The 21,956-nt window shown below is 35.6% G+C and overlaps 1 protein-coding gene across 8 annotated transcripts in view; it reads left to right on the top strand.

Annotated features, from left to right (window-relative positions):
- Cdh18 (cadherin 18) overlaps window positions 1–21,956 on the top strand; it is a 928,594-nt gene that overhangs the window by 662,236 nt on the left and 244,402 nt on the right. For all 8 annotated transcript variants that reach the window (XM_006520095.4, XM_011245360.3, XM_006520094.4 and 5 more), the window contains one exon: window positions 15,550–15,844. In XM_006520095.4, coding sequence (XP_006520158.1) covers window positions 15,550–15,844 — 295 coding nt within the window. The remainder of the gene's footprint in view (window positions 1–15,549; window positions 15,845–21,956) is intronic.

The following is a 21,956-nucleotide window of genomic DNA, read 5'->3' on the forward strand; positions in this document are numbered from 1 at the left end:
GCCAGTACAGGAAATGGTCCCCAAAGAGGCAATAGAGTCAGAGATAGCCCCTGCTCCAACTGCCAAGAGTTCCACATGAAGACCAATCTACACAACTCTTCCATCTGTTCAGAGGGCCTAGGTCTGTCCCATGAGAACTCCTTGGTTCGTGGTTCTGTAGGTTTTCCTGTAGAGCCCAGGTTAGTTGATTCTGTAGATTTTGTTGTAGTTTTCTTAATCTCTCTGGCTCCTACAATTCTCTTTCCCCCACTTCTGCATGATTCCACAAGTTCTGCCTCATATTTGGTGGTTGGTCTCTACATCTGTTTCCAGCAGTGCCTGGGTGAAACCTCTCTCATGATGGCTATGCTAGGCTCTTGTTTGCAAATATAGCAGACTATCCTTAATAGTGTCAGATGAAAGAATCAGGTGCAGATATACCCAACTAATGGACAGAAGTCAGGGACTCCTGTGGTTGAATTAGGAAAAAGCTGGAAGAAGCTGAGGAGGAAGGCAACCCAATTGAAAGACAAGCAGTCTTAACTAATCTAAATTCCTGAGATCTATCAGGCACTGAACCACCAACCAGGCATCCTACACCAGATGATATGAGGCCCCCAACAAACATAAAACAGAAGACTGCCAGGTCTGGACTCAGTCAGAGAAGATGCACCTAACTCTCAAGAGACTTGACGCCCCAGGAAATGGGAATGAGAGGTCTGGTGGAGTGGGGATGCAGTGGGGTGGGGGCATCCTCTTGGAGATTGGGGAGGGGCAAGGTGAGGTGGGATGGGACCAGGAACAGTCAGAGGGCAGACCAGGAGTGGGATAAAGACTAGAAATTAAATTTATTAGATTAAAATAAAAGAGACTAAAGAGATAAAAAATGTAACAATATATTAAAATATAGCCTATATATTTGCACATTTATGATTTACGATTTTCAATTTATTCACAATGTGATATCATAAAACTAAGTGCAAAAAGCTTTCTCATTCCTCTGGTTAAATGAAGCTTTCTCCACATTAGTAGACAAGCCCACTCATTTTCATCCTTCATTCCTCAGTATACCGATTACATGGCATTGTAGCATGTGTTTTCTTTCTTTGATAACTGAAGCTAGAGCTGTTGTTGCACACACTAATTATATGTGTGACAATTTAAGAATTACCATACTTTTTAAATGACTATAATTTGCCACAACTCCATCTGCAGGGTACAGCGATCCAGTTTCTCCAGAAGTTTGCCAGCACTTGTTTATTTTCTGTCTCTTATGAAATTTCAGCTCGCTTAGTGGGTGCTCAATGGTAACTTTCTGGGTTTTAATTTACATTTTCCTAATTAGTATGGGTGGCTAATACTTTCTCACATGTTTATTTTTATATGTTCTTCTAAAATGTTTCCAAAATCCCTCTGTTCATTTTGGATTGGTATTTCTCTTTTGTTTTTTTTTTTTATTCAGTGTTTTTAAAATATAAGTTTTAGAAACTGAGTAGTTATTAAATATATGGTTTCTTGCTGTTTATCCACTCATACATTCATTGATCAATTTATTGGTAATGTTTTATTTACAAAATATTCAGTTTTAAAATGGTCAGCTTTTATTTATCTTTCACATACAAGCAACTTCTTTCACGTGCTATCACCTTTTTCTCTTTCTTAATTATTGCTTTATAGCTGCATAAATCCTCAAAATTGTATTGTATGTTTATACTCCATAAAATTTAAAATAAATTCTTCATTTTCTTTGTGATTTATTAATAATTATTTTAAAATGTGCTTATAATTTTGTATTCATTTGTAATTTTTCCTTTAATTGTTGTTTCCTAAATCTATTCCTATTTGGTCAAGGTTGACATAAGTGTCACCAAATTAAACACATTGATTTCTGTTGTTGTTATCTAACATATGTTTTGTACTGGACAATGCATATTGAAAATAATATGTACAGTGATGTTTTAAGTAGAGTGTTTTCTAAACATCTGTTAGATGTATTTTACTTTGATGTTTTAGAATCTTTCATTTTTATGTTTATCTTCTAACTATTTGCATAATAAATAATAATGAAATGCACTCTCAAGTCTCAGCAATAAGGTATAATTGAATATTCCTCCAGTAGAGTCTCATTTTTTCAGATATTCCTTACCTCTGGCATTGGGCTCATGGTTGTAACTGTAATCTTTCTGGGTTAACTCTTTTGTTGTCTAATGTACCTATAGTTTGAATCTGAAAGTAACATGTTTTCTAATCTTAGATATTTATTATCGTTTTTCCTTTGTGAAGGTTATGTGAAGAATATTTTTCTTTCATATGATCAATTTTTTGACTTTGAATAAGATTTTTAGATGTGATAATCAACATTTATTGGATTATTGAAAAACTTAATTATTTCAATATCAAACTCTAATGGTGCATGCCCATATCTCTTATAAACAGTTACTTCTAGTTTGATATCAGTCTCACATATAGATATATACATACATATATATGTACATATGACATAATTCAGATATACATCCATTATACTGTTTTCTTATCATCCATGAATACTCTGTTTTATATCAAATATTTTCTTTAATGGAACTATATTAACTATTTTTATATATTTATAGGCATTTTCTCAATATTCTCATGCTGATTATACTTTTAAACTAAATTGGAATAATCTAATTTTATTGTACTATATTACTTAAATAATATTAAAAGTCCTCACTGATACCTTTTGAACTTTTTGTAGTATACTTAGGCATGATAACTCTATTATAGACACACATACAATTTCCTTTAAATAAGAGAGATACTGAATTCTATAAATGAACTCCATGCAAAGTACTCTTTATCTCTATCTTTGTCATTATGTATTAAATCTATGGAGAAAACTTCCTGAATCATGTCTGTGTCAAAAGTACTGATCAATTAACTAACTGTATATTTGGATATTATCTATCTTCAATCATCTATCAATCAATTGCCTTTCTCATCAGTAATCTCTCTATAGAAATGACCAACACTCACTTAGCAAGAGTAGTTGACAGTTTGGTTATGCATTGTCAATAATGTTGTCTGGTTTTGGTGCTTTTATTCACTTTGAAATTATATAATTAATTAACTTTCTTTTCATTTTCTAGATACTCTTATATACTCTTTTGCCCTTTTTCAAACTCATAGACTCTTTTTTTATCAACTACTGTTACATGCATGCACACACACACACACACACACACACACACACACACACACACATACACACACATACACGTTCCTAAATTCATCCTTTTCATTTTATATAATAGTAGTTGTATATACCTTTTTAGGACTGACCCTTTGGTAATGGACAATCAGTAGGCACACTCTTACTTAGAGATGACTAACTTATTCTTATCATCTCTCAATCACCTTAGATTTTTGTTTATGTGTACAGAAGAGTGGCCTTTTCAAATTCTCCTGTCTAGTTTGGCAGTTCTATTGTTGTCCCTAGAGACCCAATCTTTCAGCAACACCCCTGATCCTCTGACTTTTATAATCTTTCCTCTGCTCATCCACAATGTTACCTGAGTATTAGATACATCCACTGGGACTGGTTTACACAACTCTGCATTTTAAAATTTGGTTTTGTTTTATTTATTTATTTATTTATTTATTTATTTACTTATTTACATCAAACACTGCCATCCCTCCAGGTCTCTCCCTCATCTCCCTCATGAAGACCCTTGCTCCATCCTCAACCCCTTCTCCTCTGAGAAGGTAGATCATACCCCTCCCCCCACCAGGTGTCCTGCAACTCTAGTGCAATAAGTCTCTGTCTCGGTAGGATCATCTACAGCCTACTGTTTAAGACAGATCTTCATTAACTCTACATCAAACACAGGGCTAATATCCAAAATATATAAAAAATTAAAGAAGTTAGATTCCAACAAACCAAATAAATCAATTGAAAACTGGGGTACAGGGCTAAACAGAGATAGTTAACAGAGGAATTTCAAATGGCCAATAATTACTTAAAGAAGTGCTCAACTTCTTTAGGGAAATGAAAATCAAAGTAACCCTGAGATTCTACTTCACACCAATCAGAATGGCTAAGATCAAATACTTAAGTGACAGCACATGCTGGTTAGGATGTGGAGAAAGGGGATCACTTCTCTATTGCTGGTGGGATTGCAAATATGGATAATCACTCTGGAAATCAATTTGGTGGTTTCTCAAAAGTTGGAAATAGTTCTTCCTGAAACCCAGCTATACTAGTGCGCTTTAATTGATTGTGGTATACTGTAATGCTCTCAGTCTGTTGCAAAGTGAAATTTTCCTGAAGAGAAGTGAGAAGTACACATATTTAAGGGCACAAGCACAACTATTTAGAATATGGTTCGACATTAGGTGATTATATTAAAGTGCAACGTTGTAGATTCTGTTCCAAGGTCTGTGACTGTGCTATTGTTGACATGCCAAGAAATAGTTGGCTAGTTTCTAGATCATGTATGATTTGTTCCTTCAAGATCTGCTACATCCAAGTAGAGGAATGTTGGTTACCACCTGTGCATCTCACTACTGTACCTTTAGGGTGGTTATGGCTTGCTGGTTACTGATCTGGTTCATAAGCGTCATAGGCCGGTTGGTTACTCCCCTCTTTTGGAAACTTATATCCGTCTTTTGGATGTAGTGTTAGTGATGTTCTTTTTCCAAACTGGTACAATAAGGAAAGGGGTATTTAGTGATATTAGTTTTACTTCAGACCCTAAGATTTGTTTACAAAGTACACTGTGTGCTCAGCAATAGACTTCTACTTTTTACATGTGGGCAGAGCACCATGAGCAATATCAATAAGCTGTAATGTTTCAGGGATCTCTTCAACAACAACAACAGAACTACACTTGTTGGGTTTTTTTCTTTGTTTTTTGTTTTTCTGTTTTGTTTTGTTTTTTTTTTTTTTTTAGATAAATAGCTAATAGTGGTAATATATTTATGAAAAATCGAACCATACTTTAAAATAGTACTTATTGTCCATCAAAATTATTCATGCTGCGGAAAATCTGAATGGAATTTTGGTTCTGCCCTCCATGAAAGTAAAATAACCATGGCAAGATGGACCACAGTGCAGATGATGATGTAAGATGCATATAGTTGTGATTGGTATGCTATCATGGGGTTCTATGAAACCTTCATGGACGAGCATGTGGTCTGCTATGCAGTGTCTTTTCCCCCAGTTGACTCGAGATCTTGTCAAATAATTCATAATAGCTACTGCAATTGGCCTACTCAAAATTAACTTAAATTGAAAGGAAATCTCTTAAATCCAGGCAGGCAAACAGAAAACATGATTTTAAATTATTAGCATTAAATTATTACCAATTTAGAAAAGAGCTTATTCTGCTTTTATTTTAATTTAGCATGAATGATGACCATCCAAAAATGAGAACATAAGCAGAGATAAGAAAGCATGAGGTGTTATATACTTGTAGCCCTGCAGACATTTTATGTATTTTATCTGGAAAATAATCAGGTTTGGTTTTTGAAAGCTCACTCAGGTTTGGGTGAATGTCTTGACACAGGAAGAACAAAACGGAGTTTATGTAACAGCCTAGGGGCCACTGAATAGTCTGAGGGGACAAGTCAGAGGAATGGAGGAGCTCAAAGGCAACTGGTCAGAGAAGGAGTAGATTAGCTGGTTTTTCTAAAGAAGGGAGAATCAGAAAATAATTGAAGAAATATAAGTAGAAAATCTGAGAGGCAAATCCAAATCAAAACGCAAAGCATTAATCTCAGTTAATGAGGCAGATAATCAGAAAGCTCTCATTATTTAATGTTACTCTGAGTCAAACACAAATACAGATACACACACACACACACACACACAGAGAGAGAGAGAGAGAGAGAATGAGAGAGAGAGAGAGAGAGAGAGAGAGAGAGAATGAGAGAGAGAGAACAGAAAAAAAACTAAAAGGAAGTAAAACAGAATCAAGTCAAGATTAAAACTGAACAACTTGGACTTTATTTTATTTTATTTATTATCATCTCTCATATATTGCATTACAACCTCGTTACCCTTTCCTCCTCCCTTTCCTGTCTGTCCTCCAATCTCCTCTGACTCACTCCCCCTCCTTTTCCTTAAAGTGAAGGTCTCCCAAATACATCAACTAAGCATGGCATATCAAGTTGCAATAAGACTAAGCACCTCCTCTCATACTAAGGCTGGATGAGGCAACCCAGTAGGAGGAAAAGGGTCTCAAAAGCAGGCAAAATAGTCAGGTACAGCCCTCAACACCACTGTTAGGATTCCCCCAAGAAGAGCAAGCTAAACAACCATAAGATAGATGCCAAGGGCGTAGGTCAGATCCATTCAGGCTCCTAGATTATTTGTTCAGGTCCTGTCAGCTTTTATTAGTCCGGGTCTTTCGGTTCTGTGGGTTCTCTTGTGGTTTCCTTGACCTCTCTGGCTCCTACAATGCTTCATCTTGCTCTTCCAGAAATAACTAAGGAAAGCACACAATAGCGAGTTTTGCAGAGTTTTAATATCAGCATGCAGACTCATGGGAACCCAACATGAGTTGAATAATTCCTACATGACAGAAAGACTTTAATGAAAGAATCTGAAGATGCTCTTCTTGTCCTTTAGTGCACAGGTTCTCCCCATATCTGCAATTCCCATATCCTACATTCTCAGTGAGGCAAATAGTTATGTATTGGGAATCTCCAATTTTGTGTCTTTGTATTGATTAGCTTAATCTGGTTTGCAGATTACCCACCCCCTTTAAAATATGTGTTATCCAACCACTACTGGTGATATTCTTGGTGACGATACATCAATTTATGTGAAATAAATTATTCAAAAAGATGAATGCTTAAGAGAAGACTGTGGAAAAAACAGAGAGAAGGTTGTGGTGAGAAATTTAAAAATAAAATTCAGTACCTTAAAGCTTTTTAAGGAAGAGAAGTAGGGCTGGGCATTTGGACTCTTCTACCATCTGAAAAACTTTTCCAAAAGGAAAGAAATCTTTATATTATCATTCCCAAGGTAACAAATTCCAAATATAGATCTGTTGCCACATGTTCTCTAACAATGAAAACTCATGAAAACACAGAATTCTTTTGAATTTACATGGGTATGTTGCCTGATATATAATAAAGTTATATTTGGTTCTTTCTTTAGTTATATTGAGTTGCCATTATTGTTAATTATATGAGATATTTTAAATTTTATTTTATTTTTTTTTATATTTTTTATTAGGTTTTTTTTCATTTACATTTCAAATGCTATCCCAAAAGCCCCCCTCCCCACTCCCCTACACACTCACTCCCACTTTTTGGCCCTGGCGTTCCCCTGTACTGGGGCATATAAAGTTTGCATGTCCAATGGGCCTCTCTTTCCAATGATGGCCGACTAGGCCATCTTTTGATACATATGCAGCTAAAGTCAAGAGCTCCCGGGTACTGGTTAGTTCATAATGTTGTTCCACCTATAGGGTTGCAGATCCCTTTAGCTCCTTGGGTACTTTCTCTACATCCTCCATTGGGGACCCTGTGATCCATCCAATAGCTGAATGTGAGCATCCACTTCTATGTATGCTAGACCCAGGCATAGTCTCACAAGAGACAGCTATATCAGGGATCAGGGTCCTTTAAGCAAAATCTTGCTAGTGTATGCAATGGTGTCAGCATTTGGAGGCTGATTATGGGATGGATCCCCGGATATGGCAGTCTCTAGATGGTCCATCCTTTTGTCTCAGCTCCAAACTTTGTCTCTGTAACTCATTCCATGGGTTTTTTGTTCCCAATTCTAAGAAGTGGAGACTAGATTTCTCCTGAGTTTCAGTGGTCAGAGTACTCTCTGCAGGCAAGCTCTCCTTTTGCAGGGAAGGTCTCCAGATATCTGGAGTTTTAACCTGCCTCCTGGCAGAAGTTGTGATCCACTCATCAGAGGACTTAAGATCCTGTGGATGGTCCTGTGGGGACCTTGGTGGTGTCTGCAGACTCCACGCCCCTATATGAGATGTTTTAATTCAGGTCAGGTCTATGACTATGAATAGAAGTAGAAAAGACTGGAATTATATTAGAGAGAGAGAGAGAGAGAGAGAGAGAGAGAGAGAGAATCATGTTTTAAAACCTTAGAAATCCAGGAAGAGTGAATTAATAATCACTGAGTAGAAATACCTGGGAAATTTGATCAGAAAGGCAGGGAATTAAGCACAGAATCAAGGAATAATGGCTCCAAAAGGATCAGTCACTTATACATCATTAAGTAAGCAGGTGGGATCAGGAACATTGTTCAAACACTGCAGCACAAGCTTCAGAACTCACTCCATTCTTTATCCTTTATTCTTAGTTCATCAATAGCATCATCTAACTTTATTTCTGTCATTATTACATTTGTGCTGATATCTTTTGTGTTTATAAAATAAAATGAATCAAATATTTATTGTGAACTCCAGAATATACATGGAAAGTTCTTCTATTTCTCTGAGACTTCACATGGTGATATTTCAATTAAGATATCCAAAAATTGTTTCAGAATCCCTCAGGATGTCTGTATCATACTTCATCTATCAACTGAATAATTGTAAGTTCATTCTTTTTTTTTTTTTTTTTCAGTAATCATGGTCAACCTTTATGTTTTGCTTTACCCTGCTTTCAATTTACAACACAGATTCCTTTATTTTCAGAATATACATGATTGCATCATGTCTTACTTCTGCCATTTAGTCATACTTTGATAGATGTTATTTTTTATCAAATTTCCTCCTATTCGCTTCTGCAATTACCTTTGCTGTCACTTCAATCTCCTTATCATCTCTTAGTTTGAAACCACTATTATCCTTTATAAGCCTCCCTATTTCATGCATTTCCGGTTGTGAACTGACATCTATATGAGGCTCTGATAGCCTTGGGCCCCTCCCCTTCTCCGAGCTCTTCTGATCAGAAGAGCGTCTTAGTTTAGTAATCTTTCACTAGGATTTCTAAAAATCTTTCCTTTCTTGTGTGAACTTCCCGCCTTAGGTGAACACTTGTTAAGCATTTTGCCTCTCTGTAATGTGCTGAAATGGAATTCCTTAGTGTGCCTTTTCAGAATTCTGAGTTAGACTGTTCCTACTGCTACAGCAAATTCTCTAAAATCAATCATTTAAAAGCATGAAAATGCATCTCTAATAAATTTAATTGACAGTAAGTTCTAGATTGTTCTTACAGAGTTTTTTAAAAAAAGAAAGAGTTGGGCAGACTTTCTATCATTTTTATAGTATCAGGAAAAAATTCATAGTTTGTTGTTGTTGTTATTGTTGTTGTTAGTTTCAAGCGACCTCTCTTTGATTCTTGTGTGAGGCTTCATATGCTTCCAAAACAGAAAGAAGTGTTGAAATTTTCTTAATTTTTCTTTTGGTCTTTTGTACTAACCCTGCACGACTAGATAAATATTCCAAAGTCACAGTGTTGATACTACTACCACTTCAAATTATTGAGAAATGAGGCTTCTAATATTGTACTTCAAGATCCCCAACTTGGAATTAGGCTAATATCACATTGCTTCATCAATATTTTTATGAAAAATCAGTGTTGGTTTGATGAGAGGTTGCTAACATTGCATATCGACACTTATTTCCTTCTTCTACTGAAATATAAAGATGAGCATTTCAATTACTCAAATATTGTGTCAACACTATATTACATTTTTAACTTTGTGACCCACCTTTGTAATAGAGCTTGAAGTCCTAACTCAAAGTAACTTTCAAAATTAATGACTTTGCCACCATGTCCTTAACCTTTTAAAATTATTCGTCTGTAAGGAATCACATATTATCTTGGCTAGCAATTGTGCATTGGAGTGAAAGCTATAAATTTTTAGGTCATGATCCTAATGTGGTCTAGGGAGCATAAACAGTTTTATGGAGTGAATTCATGTGTGTCACGTAAGCACTGGAAGTGCCGTATGTTTCTATTTAACACCAGCCAAAGACATTTTATGAATGCAATGCAAGAAAATTGTTCATGTTACTTTCTTGAGTGGCTACATTTCTGTTTTTCTTCTTTATCGTTCCTTCCTTTTTGTCTGCTGAAGGGAAACTTGTTAGAAATGCTTTATTAGGTAATCCCCATACACACAGGAGTTTTTGTCTGGTAGCACACAAGAATGACAATATAATCTCCTTCACAACAGTTTAGAAAACTAAACATTTATTCCCCCTTCTGCATTTTATAATACCCTCTTATCAATTTCTAACAGATGGATTGGTTAATGCAGTAAAGAAATATTAAAGAAAGCACCAAAATGTATCAGTTTCATATTAAAGAGTGAATCAGAGATATTCTCTTGGATTAACTGGACCAACAATGGGCCCAAATTTGAATTTTCCACTTTTCAAGTTAAGATTTCCATTTGTCTGTATTTTGTAGAAAATACACTGTGTGTGACCCATGTAACATGTACATCTGATCTGTGTGTTTATGTTGGCTGTGTGTAAACCTGTGTTTACTCTATACTTATTTAATAACATAAAAACATGACTTGTGAAAGAAATGAATGAATTTTTTACAGAAACCTTCAGCAGCATCACACACAGAAAAATGTTACTTTCCAAAATTCAACTAACCCACAGTAACACTTCAAGCTACACATGGATATCATTTTCATGTACTACAGACATTTTTGGCATATGTGTTTTATTAAGGTTGCTTCTAACATATTTGAAGCTTTTAGCAAATGATTACTGTACTGGCTAGTTTTGTGTGAACTTGACACAGCTGGAGTTATCACAGAGAAAGGAGCTTCAGTTGGGGAAATGCCTCCAGGAGATCCAACTGTAAGGCATTTTCTCAATTAGTGATCAAGGCCCCTTGTGGGTGGAAACATTTCTGGGCTGGCAATCTTGGTTCTATAAGAGAGCAGGCTGAGCAAGCCAGGGGAAGGAAGCCAGTAAAGAACATCCCTCCATGGCCTCTGCATCAGCTCCTGCTTTCTCACCTGGTTGAGTTCCAGTCTTCCTTCAGTGATGAACAGCAGTATGGAAGTGTAAGCTGAATAAACCCATTCCTCCCCTACTTGCTTCTTGTTCATGATGTTTGTGCAGGAATAGAAACCCTGACTAAGACAATTACCATTACACACATACATATACACGCGCGCGCGCGCACACACACACACACACACACACACACACACACACACACACACTGACAGACAGAGACAGACAGAAACACACACACATACACACAGAGACAGACAGACAGAGAAAGTGACAATTCTGGGTCAAGGCATACCAGTCATTCTAGGTCAAGTTTAGGTAAAATATATAGACATAAAAATTAGGCTTGTAGCTTAAGTTGTGCAAAATAATTGCATGGGGATTCCAAGGCCACAAAGATGCTTACATTGGTTTTCTTTTAAAGGCTTATTAAACATGACCAGACTGAGTACACAATGGATATCAGATTCACTACAATATTCTCAAGGCACAGTTCTAATTTTGGTGCATGTCCAGCAAAAGTCCAATGACTAAGGAATCAAGACATGCATTAAGAAAAAAGTATGTCAGAATAAGTAGAACTAATTATCTATACTTTCCAAATATTCTAGTTTAGTTTTAAATTTTTCATGTAAATGAATAACGTCTTAGTAGGTAATTAGTCAGTGGTCAAGCTATATATTGAATATTCATAATTTTCATGCTCTACTGTTAATTCTTTTTAAATAATAGCTGATGGAGAACCATAAACAAAGTAAAATAATTCTATCTTCATTAGAGTTTACAGAACTCCCTGTGTTTTATGTCTCATAATTCAAATCAACCCCCACTCTGTATGTATCCTTTCTATTCTCTGTTTTAATACTCTTATGCATTCCTCATTTTGTTATCTTTTGTTTCTAAAACCAAATATACATGCTTTCATCCCTCATGGTACTTAAAATTTGCTCAATAAACAAAAATCTACAGAACAATGAGTGTAGTTGTCTTAGGCTCAAATGTTAATGCAGAGTGAATTTGAAATCTAAATAATAACTGAGAAAGGATGAATCAAGGAAAGGGAATCATGAGTGGATCACTTTGCTCCTTCAGACACAGTTATCCTCAAAATTATATAAATTATTAATCAATGAACTAAATGCTAATGGAATAGTTTCCATAATCGCTATATGGAAATGATGGTTTCAAGATCCAATCAAGTTTGCTAAAAGATTTATCTTCATTATAAAATAATCACCTCCATTATGTAAATGCTCAGGCTAACTATTATTAATATCTGATGCAAAAATCTCAGTATATTTTGTAATATTTTCATGTAACTATTAATAATGTTATACAATTTTATAAATATTTCTAAATTATCAGTAATAAACTAGGCTCAAATTAATTACAACTTTTGAGACATACATGATGAGTGGCTTACTAATTATAAAATATCATGGGTTTTGTACCAGATTCATGCCTGAAAAACCATAATCATAACTGTCATTTTTGCTTCACCCTATAAATCCTTTACTACTTCAAGTCTTTGTTATGTGTTAGATAGAGATGAGGAATGATTAAGGGGTTGGTTATGTCAATGATTTTTACTGTCTACTTCATAAATTTTAAACCTTCTATGATGATGAAATGGTGTCTCAAGACACAGGCAGAAACAAGTAAGTACACTTCCATACATGCAGACAATGTCTCCATGCACCGCACTCACTCTGAAGCTCTGTTCTGGAATACAGTAACTAATATTTGATGATAAATGGCAGTGGTAATCCTTGAAAACTGTGTGTTCCAAAGTTGTTAATCCTTCAGGTTTTTTAAAAAAATTAATTAATTATTTTTTTACACTCCATATGGTATTCTCCCCCCTCCCTGTCCACCCTCCTAATGCTCCTTATCTCATACCTCTTCCCCATGCCCCAATCACCACTTGGATGTCCCCCGACCCCCACCCTCTTAATCCTTCAATTTTTGGAGACATCAAAATAAAACTTTTGGAAATGATCTTGTTTACTGACTCTTGCAATGAGCAATGTATATGTTTCATGCCTTATGTTTATGAAAAAGAAAAGAAAATTGTGAATCATACAACAATAAATACATACTGATTGCTATCATTTACCCAGAAGAAGTTTTCCTTACATCTTACCATTCTTTTCTGTAATTTATTTTTCAAGTGTCTTATAAGATGTCAGATACTTTAAACCTAACCTTCATGATTTTACTTTACTGTGGAAAATAAAACAGTAAAGTGCTATGCAAATAAGGTTAGATGTTCTGCTGTTCCCAAGGTCAGATATAAGCAAAAGATGAATACTTGAGATTCTGCAATGAGTTTCTATATAGAGCGATCGACTCTGGCCTCTAGGGACTACAATTCTTTAAAGATGTACAGTTTTGTTTTCACAAACATACATGTCTTTTCTTAGCTGTAAATCATTCAGCTATTTATCTTCTTTGTGGTGTTAGAAATAAATTAGGATTTTAATTGTGAAGTATGCATGCTTTATCCTATGCAATTTAGAACAATTCACTTAGATTTAAATGACTAAAAGCCAGTTTATTCTCTACACATGCATTTCAGATTTATTTATTTTAATTTTAAAGTCATGTTTCTTAAAAAAGATATGTTTTCTGAATTATTTCTAAGTGGAAATTATATATTTGTTCTTTTAGGAAATAAAATGTATTCATTTCTATTTACTAGCTTATATTATTTAGATTTTTCTTTTTTAATTAGTTAATTTATTTATCTTTTACATTACATATTTTATTCCCCACCACCCCGTCCAACCTCCAACTGTTCCACATCCATGCCTTCTCCCCACGCCACTGACCTCTAAGCTCCTTGGGAGCTCTAGACTCTTGATGATTGTGTATACCATCTCTGAATGAACACAGAGCCAGCAGTTCTCTGCTGTACATGTGTTGGGGTGGCCTCCTATCACCTGGTGTATGCTCTCTGTTTGGTGGTTCAGTGTTTGAGAGATCTCAGAGGTCCAGATTAATTGAGACTGCTGTCCTCCTACAGGATAGCCCTTCTCCTCAGCTTCTTCCAGACTCCCCTAATTCAACAACATGGGTCAGCAGCTTCTGCCCATTGGTTGGGTGCAAATATCTGCATCTGACACTATTTTTTTAATTAGATATTTTCTTTATTTACATTTCAAATGTTATCCCCTTTCCTGGTTTCCCCTCCGAAAATGCCCTATTCCCTGTCCTCCCCCTGCCCAACAACCCAGCCAGTCCCACTTCCTGCCTTTGGCATTGCCCTACACTGGGGTATAGAACCTTCACAGGACCAAGGACCGCTCCTCCCATTGATGACCAACTAGGCTATCCTCTGCTACATATGCAGCTGGAGCCATGAGTTCCACCTTGTGTACTCTTTGGTTGGTGGTTTAGTCTCCTAGTAGGTCTGGGGGTACTGGTTAGTTCTCTTTCAGCTGCTTGTTGAGTCTTCCAGAGTGCTGTCATACTAGGTCCCTTTTTGTGAGCACTCCATAGCCTCAATAATAGTGTCCGGCTGTGGGACCGCTCCTTGAGCTGAATCCCACTTTGGGCCTGTTGCTGGATCTTTTTTCCTCAGGTTCCTCTCCATTTCCATCCCTATAATTCTTTCAGACAGAATCAGAGTTGTGACTCTGGGATGTGATGCCCCCTCTCCCTCAATTGATGCCCTGTCTTCCTGCTGAAGGTGAGCTCTATAAGTTCCCTCTCCCTACTGTTGGGCATTTTATCTAGGGTCCCTCCCTTTGAGTCCCGAGAGTTTTTCACTTCCAAGGTCTCTGCTGCATTCTGCAGGGTTCCCCCAACCTCCTGTTTCCTGAGTTTGCCTGTTTCCATTCTTTCTGCTGACTCCCAGGTCTTTAGTCCTTTTCCCTCACCCAATAACAGATCAGGTTCCCCTCTTGTCCCTACTCCCTCCCTCATCCACTTTACCTTATATTACTAACTACTGCACTACTATAATTTATCATAATATTTTCAAAACACTTAAGAAAAATTAAAACAAATGTTTAATTTCTATCTTTAAAATTTTATTTGAAACACTATGCCGCATATTCTACAAATTATGAAATTATTTTCTCAGTGATAAATCTTTGTTCATTTGAAAAATTGAAAAGTAATATTAAATTCTGTTTCTCCTACTCAGTTTTGCAAATTCTACTGTAAAAAACAATGTTGGTTAATTTTTTAAAGAATTTCCTTATAACAATATTATTCCCCAGGCATGGAAAGCAATAGTGATGAGTGGAAACATTTTTTCCCTTTATTACATAGAATACTATCGATTCTTTCATAGTACATAGTGTTATATTGATTTCTTCACATTACATAGTGTAATATTGATTCAGAAGACAGAGGTGATTATTAAGTATATTAAAAATAAAACCCCATACAAACATATGGTTTATATATTTCTTTAAAAGACTATTGAATCTGAGAAAATTCAAGATGCAATGTTCACTTAATACCAATTAGAGAAAAAAAAAAGAAATGAAATGGTTGCTATAGCATGAGGTTTCCAGTAAAGAATAAAACTAAAATTCTTCATCCCTTGATAATATTCAGGTTACAATGCCATCAGAATATATTCATACTGAGTTCCTCTATGTGTATTTTCTAGCTGCACTCCAACTCCGACAAAGGTGATGGTTCTGTCAAGTACATCCTGACTGGAGAAGGGGCCGGGACTATATTTATCATTGATGACACCACAGGTGACATCCACTCAACCAAAAGCCTGGACAGAGAGCAGAAGACTCACTATGTGCTCCATGCCCAGGCTATTGACAGACGGACAAACAAGCCTCTTGAACCTGAGTCTGAGTTCATCATCAAAGTGCAAGATATTAATGACAATGCCCCAAAGTTCACAGATGGACCATACATCGTTACTGTGCCTGAAATGTCAGATATGGGTAAGGACACTTATTTTTATAGTGAAGAAATCCATTCCCATTATTTGTATCAAATATATCTTTTAAAGAATTACTTTAATGTATTTTTTCAAACATTGAGAAAGCTCTAAAATGTTATAATATTTTTATTGCAGTAAGAACATCTATTATTGAACCATACATTATATATTGAAAAAATTCTTAATATGGCTGTGTAGAAATACTTGTAATATCTCAAGCCAAAGCCATAACTAGTTATCATTTGCAATTCTTATTTATTTGCATTATTCTTGAATATGCAAAATTTTTCATGTTATTAAATAATATGGATTCCTACACATTCAACAGGAACTGCCTTGAAGACAAAATGCATTTGTACTTCTTGCTACATCTTTTATAGTCATAATACATCCTTCTTAATTATAATAACATTAATATTAGACGTTACTTCTCATTACCCAATAAATTATTCATAGTCTGACATTTACATATTTATTTCAAAATATACAAAATCATGTTCCTCACTTTGAGATCATTTTAAATGTGCAGTCAGCATAAAGTACACATTCCAAACTCCCAGTTTTAGGAAATAAACATGGAATTAGATAATATTCACCTCAATGCATGGCTGTCCCATAATTGAAAACTCATTCAGTTCTCCAGTTTCTTTGAATTTGTGGGACACTTCCTTTACTCACTGATTTTTGTGGCTCATTTATTTTGCTCTATTTTTATTGCAGAGATCAATTTCCTGAAAGTAATTAAACTGACTTTAAATGGTCACATTAATTTTTTTGCTGTCTTTGTGAGATTCTATTTGTTTTTCTGGAGAGGTTTTTTGGAGTGTTTGTTTTTGCATTTCATTTAAATATATACATGACAGCTTTATTCTGAATTAGCATATTGCAGTCACTGATCATGTCTGCCTGTGAATGTTCACATAAAGTTTCCTGACTGAAAGAAGAGAACTTCTTTTAGGATTGCAGCCCATTCTAGGTCTCCTGAGAGCCAGGTAGCTCTTTAGCTGAGGGAGAAAGGGTAGAAATCAAGAGTAAGATGCTTTCAGCCAGAGTCTCTAGGGAGAAAACAATCTCCCAACCTTTTCCCTCTGCACCAGAATTCAGGGATTACCGTTAGCAATTCTTGGCAGATGCTTAGAATATATTCATGCTTATTAGTCTCTAAGGACACTTAAAGAAAAAAATGGATAAGAGTCTGTGAGCAAAAACTTGAAAATAATTTCCCATTCCTTGCCAAAGGCCCATAGGCCAACATCACATTGCCTGAGTCCCCTTTATTTTACAAACATGACATGCTTTTATACACCATCATTTGTAAGAAATTGGCTGGTAGCCTTCCAGTGTCTGATAGAGGATAAGAGCAAAAATAAAACCACAAGAGTCATATGGAGATAACTCTAGAGGCAATGAAATAGACAAAAATCGACATCAGTCCAAGACAGTTTTCAACAAACAGTAATAAAAGTAAACTGGAGCTGTTTAGGGAATACAGCAGAGAGACTTGGGAAGTAGGGTTATTATGTTTCTATTAAAAATAAATTACAACAAAAATCCACATATGTCCTGAAATGATAAATGGTCACTAATTAGGCTTGGTTGCCATCCTGGTATGAGAAAACATAACAAGTTCTTAGGGAATAAGCAACCTGTAGAAGTCATATTCTTTAGACATGGAAGCAACGTATATCCCCAATGTATATCCCCAATGTATATCCCCAATGTATATCCCCAACGTATATCCCCAATGTATATCCCCAACGTATATCCCCAAGAACAAAGAATAAGATGTGCATAGAGAAAAATGCTATTTTCCCATTTCAGATGAAGAGGTACATGATTTATAACTTTCATGAAAACTCTAATTTTTAGGGAAACATTGTTCAATTGAGGTTGTGAAAATATTGGTAATGTTCAAAGGCCTGACTATAAAATCAGAACTTTGGTGGCTAATAGGGAAAGGGATAAATTGGAAAGGATTGAATGAAAACAGAGATCTGAGGCAAATCAGTAAATTAGTAGCATAAGATAACAATAATGATGAGCCCAGAAACAGACAGATTTACATATATGTGAGCAGAGTCTTAGGTGCAAATTAGTACTTTTGAGTACAAGAAGGGATCCTGGGTATTCTAAATAAAGGCCAAAAAGCAATGTGGAAATATCATAGTTAAGGCTGTGAATTCAAATTCAAGAAATGAGAATATTTTCAAGATATTTCCACAAGTTTGAAGTATTGGTAGAATAAGGAGCAGCTTATATTCTGAAGTTGTCAGACAGGAATGTGGTTGTTAGACAAAACTTTAATTTTTGAAAGTAGCAAAATAACTAAGACAATTAAATGCTGTCTCCATACTAGATGGTCCCAGGCAAGGATATTTTTTATGATAGTAACTTATTGGAGATCAGATGCCTAATACTAGAAATTATATTTTATTAATCCTTTTTATAAGCAGAAGTTCATTATAGTGACAAACGTGTGTATGTGCATGTGTGTGTATGAATGTGTGCATTTGTAATCATCATAAGAAACAATTTACATTGTACTCTAATTATATGGAGGCTGATGAAAAAATTAGTGTGTGTGCCAATGTGTATAACTTTTGTTTTATATTATATATAACAATGAAAGACATAGGAAGATGTAGGGGAAAGCCTGAAGGAATGATCAGCCAATGCCTGGACAACTTGAGACCTATCTTATAGAATAGATTCAACCCAAGATGCTATTAATGATATTCTCCTATGCTTGCAGACAAGAGCCTAGCACAGCTGATAGAATCAGATGCAGAGACCCACAGCCAAACATTAGACAGAGCTTAGGACTATTGTTAACAGTGAAAACAAGGATGTATGAGCTAGAGGGATCAAGGACACCACAAGAAGGCTTACAGAGTCAACTACCCTGAGCCCATGGGGGCACATAAACTGAATCAACAACCAAAGCACATGCATGGGCTAGACCTAGTACCTACTTACACATAGCAGATGTGCAGCTTGGCTTTTATGTGGGTCCCCAAGCAATTGGACAGTGGGCTGTTTCTTGCCTTTGGATATCTTTCTCAAGCTGGGCTGCCTTGTTTGGCCTCAATGGGAGAGGATGCACCTAGTCCTCTGGAGAATTGATGTGCTAGTACTGGCTGTTAACCATGAGGGTGTCTCCCCTCTCTGAGGAGAAGGAGAAGGAAAGTTGGAGGAGTGGAATGTGAGGGTGGGACTGGGAGGAGAGGACAGATGGAAGAGGCAATCAGGGTGTTAAGTAAATAAACAATTTAATGGAAAAAAAAAACCTAAGGAAAAATGGAAGACAAACTGTCAACTATGATTGCAGAAATAAAATGGTAATATACTGTACCAAGGGAGCATCAAACAACAGCCAGAGAGACAGCTCCCTTCTGTCCTTGTAGACTTTGCAGATCATGGTTTATTGAGAGACATTCAATCATTCACATCAAAAATGTCTGTGATAATTTAAACATTAAATAGAAAAATTTTAAATCATTGGGAGGTATGCATGCTATGTGGCTCTCAAAACCTAAAATTTTGATTATTTTTAGAAAGGAAAGTTTGTCAATTGCACTGTGAGAGATTCCAGGGAATGAAATCGGATGCTGAACAGCTAGAGAGTTGTGCTGTAGTCCTGAGTATCAAGATCTCTGCTCAGTGAGCCAGAGAGTTCATTGCAAGCTGTCTCAGTAGTTGGCACTTCACAGAAGGGCAGCCTTCACTATAAACAAATGTCATCCTTCTTCCATCTTGACACACTCTGCCTGTTATCTAACCACTGGAAAGCTTTCTCTCAGTGCTACTGAAGTACCATTCAAATGTTAACTTGAGTTCAGGCCTCTCACTAGCCCAGTGCTTGCCAATTATACCAAATGTTGCTCTCCAGAAAGTCCCAGGGATTTGCCTGTTTCTGCTTCTCTAGGCTTGGTTTCTGCTTCTCCAGGATTGATGTGAAAAACACGTGCCTCTCTGCTAAATTCATGTGGATTCTAAAGATAGAACTCAGGCTATTGTACTTTCGCATCAGGCACTTTACAGACTGCACTATCTCCTGGCCATATACAATAAATATTTTCAAGTTTCTATGGGGAGATATTAGTTAGAGCATTGAATCTAACCCTGAATCCAAAGGAATATGTGGAATGAGTCGCAGTTCTGATTAGAAGCAGAGGTGCTGCTCACTTTTAAGAATCTTGGTTTGTTGTTGAAACAGGAACCTCTAACATCATTTTTCCTTTCTCTTACCCATAGATTAATTATGATTTCAGATAATTTGTTATGACAGAAAATTTTCTTTCTGCTTGAGTGCAGCTAACAGCATATTTCCCATATTCGAATCATGCATGTGATCAAAATTATTTGTACCCACGGAAGTTCTAATTAATATATTAATGAGATTTGCTCTTTTGGATGTAGTCTTTCTGCTCTGCAAAATATCTAGAATTCTTCATGACAAATTGGGCAAACATTTGCCAGAGTCTGTGAGGATAGGTCACCATAGCAACGGTGAGAATGATCAAACAGACAACTACAAGGAACACTTGTTAAACACTTGCTAAGTGTCAGCAATCTCCTATGTTTTCAATAATACTGTGTATTTGTCATAAATGTTATCACAATGTCAACACGATGATTATTCTTGTTTTATGGGGAATAAAATATCAAATATAGAATGGCATTGTTTGTCTAAAATAACATGATTATTAAGAAATGCATGGACAACTTTCTAAGTTAGGTATATCTTTAGGTCTTATTTTCCTATTTTAAAAACAAAATAAAAACTGAATACATGGTATTTGTAAGACAATTCCTTTAGGAAAATTCCAGAAGCACAATGGGAGTAATGTAAAAGAGGAGAGGGTGGAGCACCAAGTTTATGGAAATCAACTTTATGACTCATTAAACTGGATTCATTTATTACTATTATATCCTACTGACTTACCAAATATTTGGAAGATAGAGTTTTTATTGTTAAAAGATAAACTTAGCCCACGGACACAAAAAGAGAGAAAAATTTTGTATCTAATACTAGTGCAGTCATATGGTTTTGAAAAAATAAATTTTATCACTATATAACACTAACACACACACATATACATATACATATACATGCATATATATATATATATATATATATATATACACATACATATACATGCATATATATATATATATATATATATATATATATATACACACTGAGATAGGAGAAATTTTTGAATTATTATAAAATTCTAAATGAAGTCACAAAATATTAGTTTTCAACTTAGAATGTTATATAATATTACATTTATTGGTAGTACATTCTAATAATTTTGAAAGACAATGAACAGGCCAATGAATAGTGAAGTCACATTGAGTAAAATCAGGATCAGATTTTGGATACTGAGATGTATGCATTCACCTTACAATGAAGAACAAAGAAACCAGACCCATGCAATAATGTTATGCCTACAAGGTCACTTTAACAGCCCTTATCCTCATTGCCCTACCCAGGGACAATGTATTACTTATATTTTGTACCCAGAGAAGCCATGCATCTCTGGGTTCACCAACTCTGGTATCAAAGAAAGCTTCTCTGATGAAGTCTGAGTACCCTTTAGCTAGACATACAGATACAAATACTGTATTTAGCTTTGAATCCATGTGAATTTATCTTCACAATAGTAGGACATGCACTGTAAGGGCTAATACCTTCTCAGCCATAAAGTTTTGCCAGTATCAGGCAACATCTGTTGCCTCAGAGATTGTTTAAGACACGTACAAACATAAATCAAATATTTTTGTAAACTCCTCTCATATAATGCTTCTTCCCATTTGTGTAATTTACACACTGCAGTTTCCCCTGTTATCATATTTGACGTCAGTGCAGTTACAAGTCTTGATCATTTGAAGATGCACTCCTCACAGTAGCATTTGTTAGCATCCTTTCTGGCCACTAAACCCTGGTATCGGTAGCATCCCTCACACTATATAAAAACTTGATGTTTCTAGATATTGCTAAATATTCTTAGAAAGAAATTTTAAGTCATTCACATTTACCAGCTGAGAATTACTAGCCCAGACAATGTGCAAGACAAGGAAATGCAAAATGTAGAAGCATGAATAAA

Source organism: Mus musculus, chromosome 15, assembly GCF_000001635.26.
Source record: "Mus musculus strain C57BL/6J chromosome 15, GRCm38.p6 C57BL/6J".
NCBI classification, from domain to species: Eukaryota; Metazoa; Chordata; class Mammalia; order Rodentia; family Muridae; genus Mus; species Mus musculus.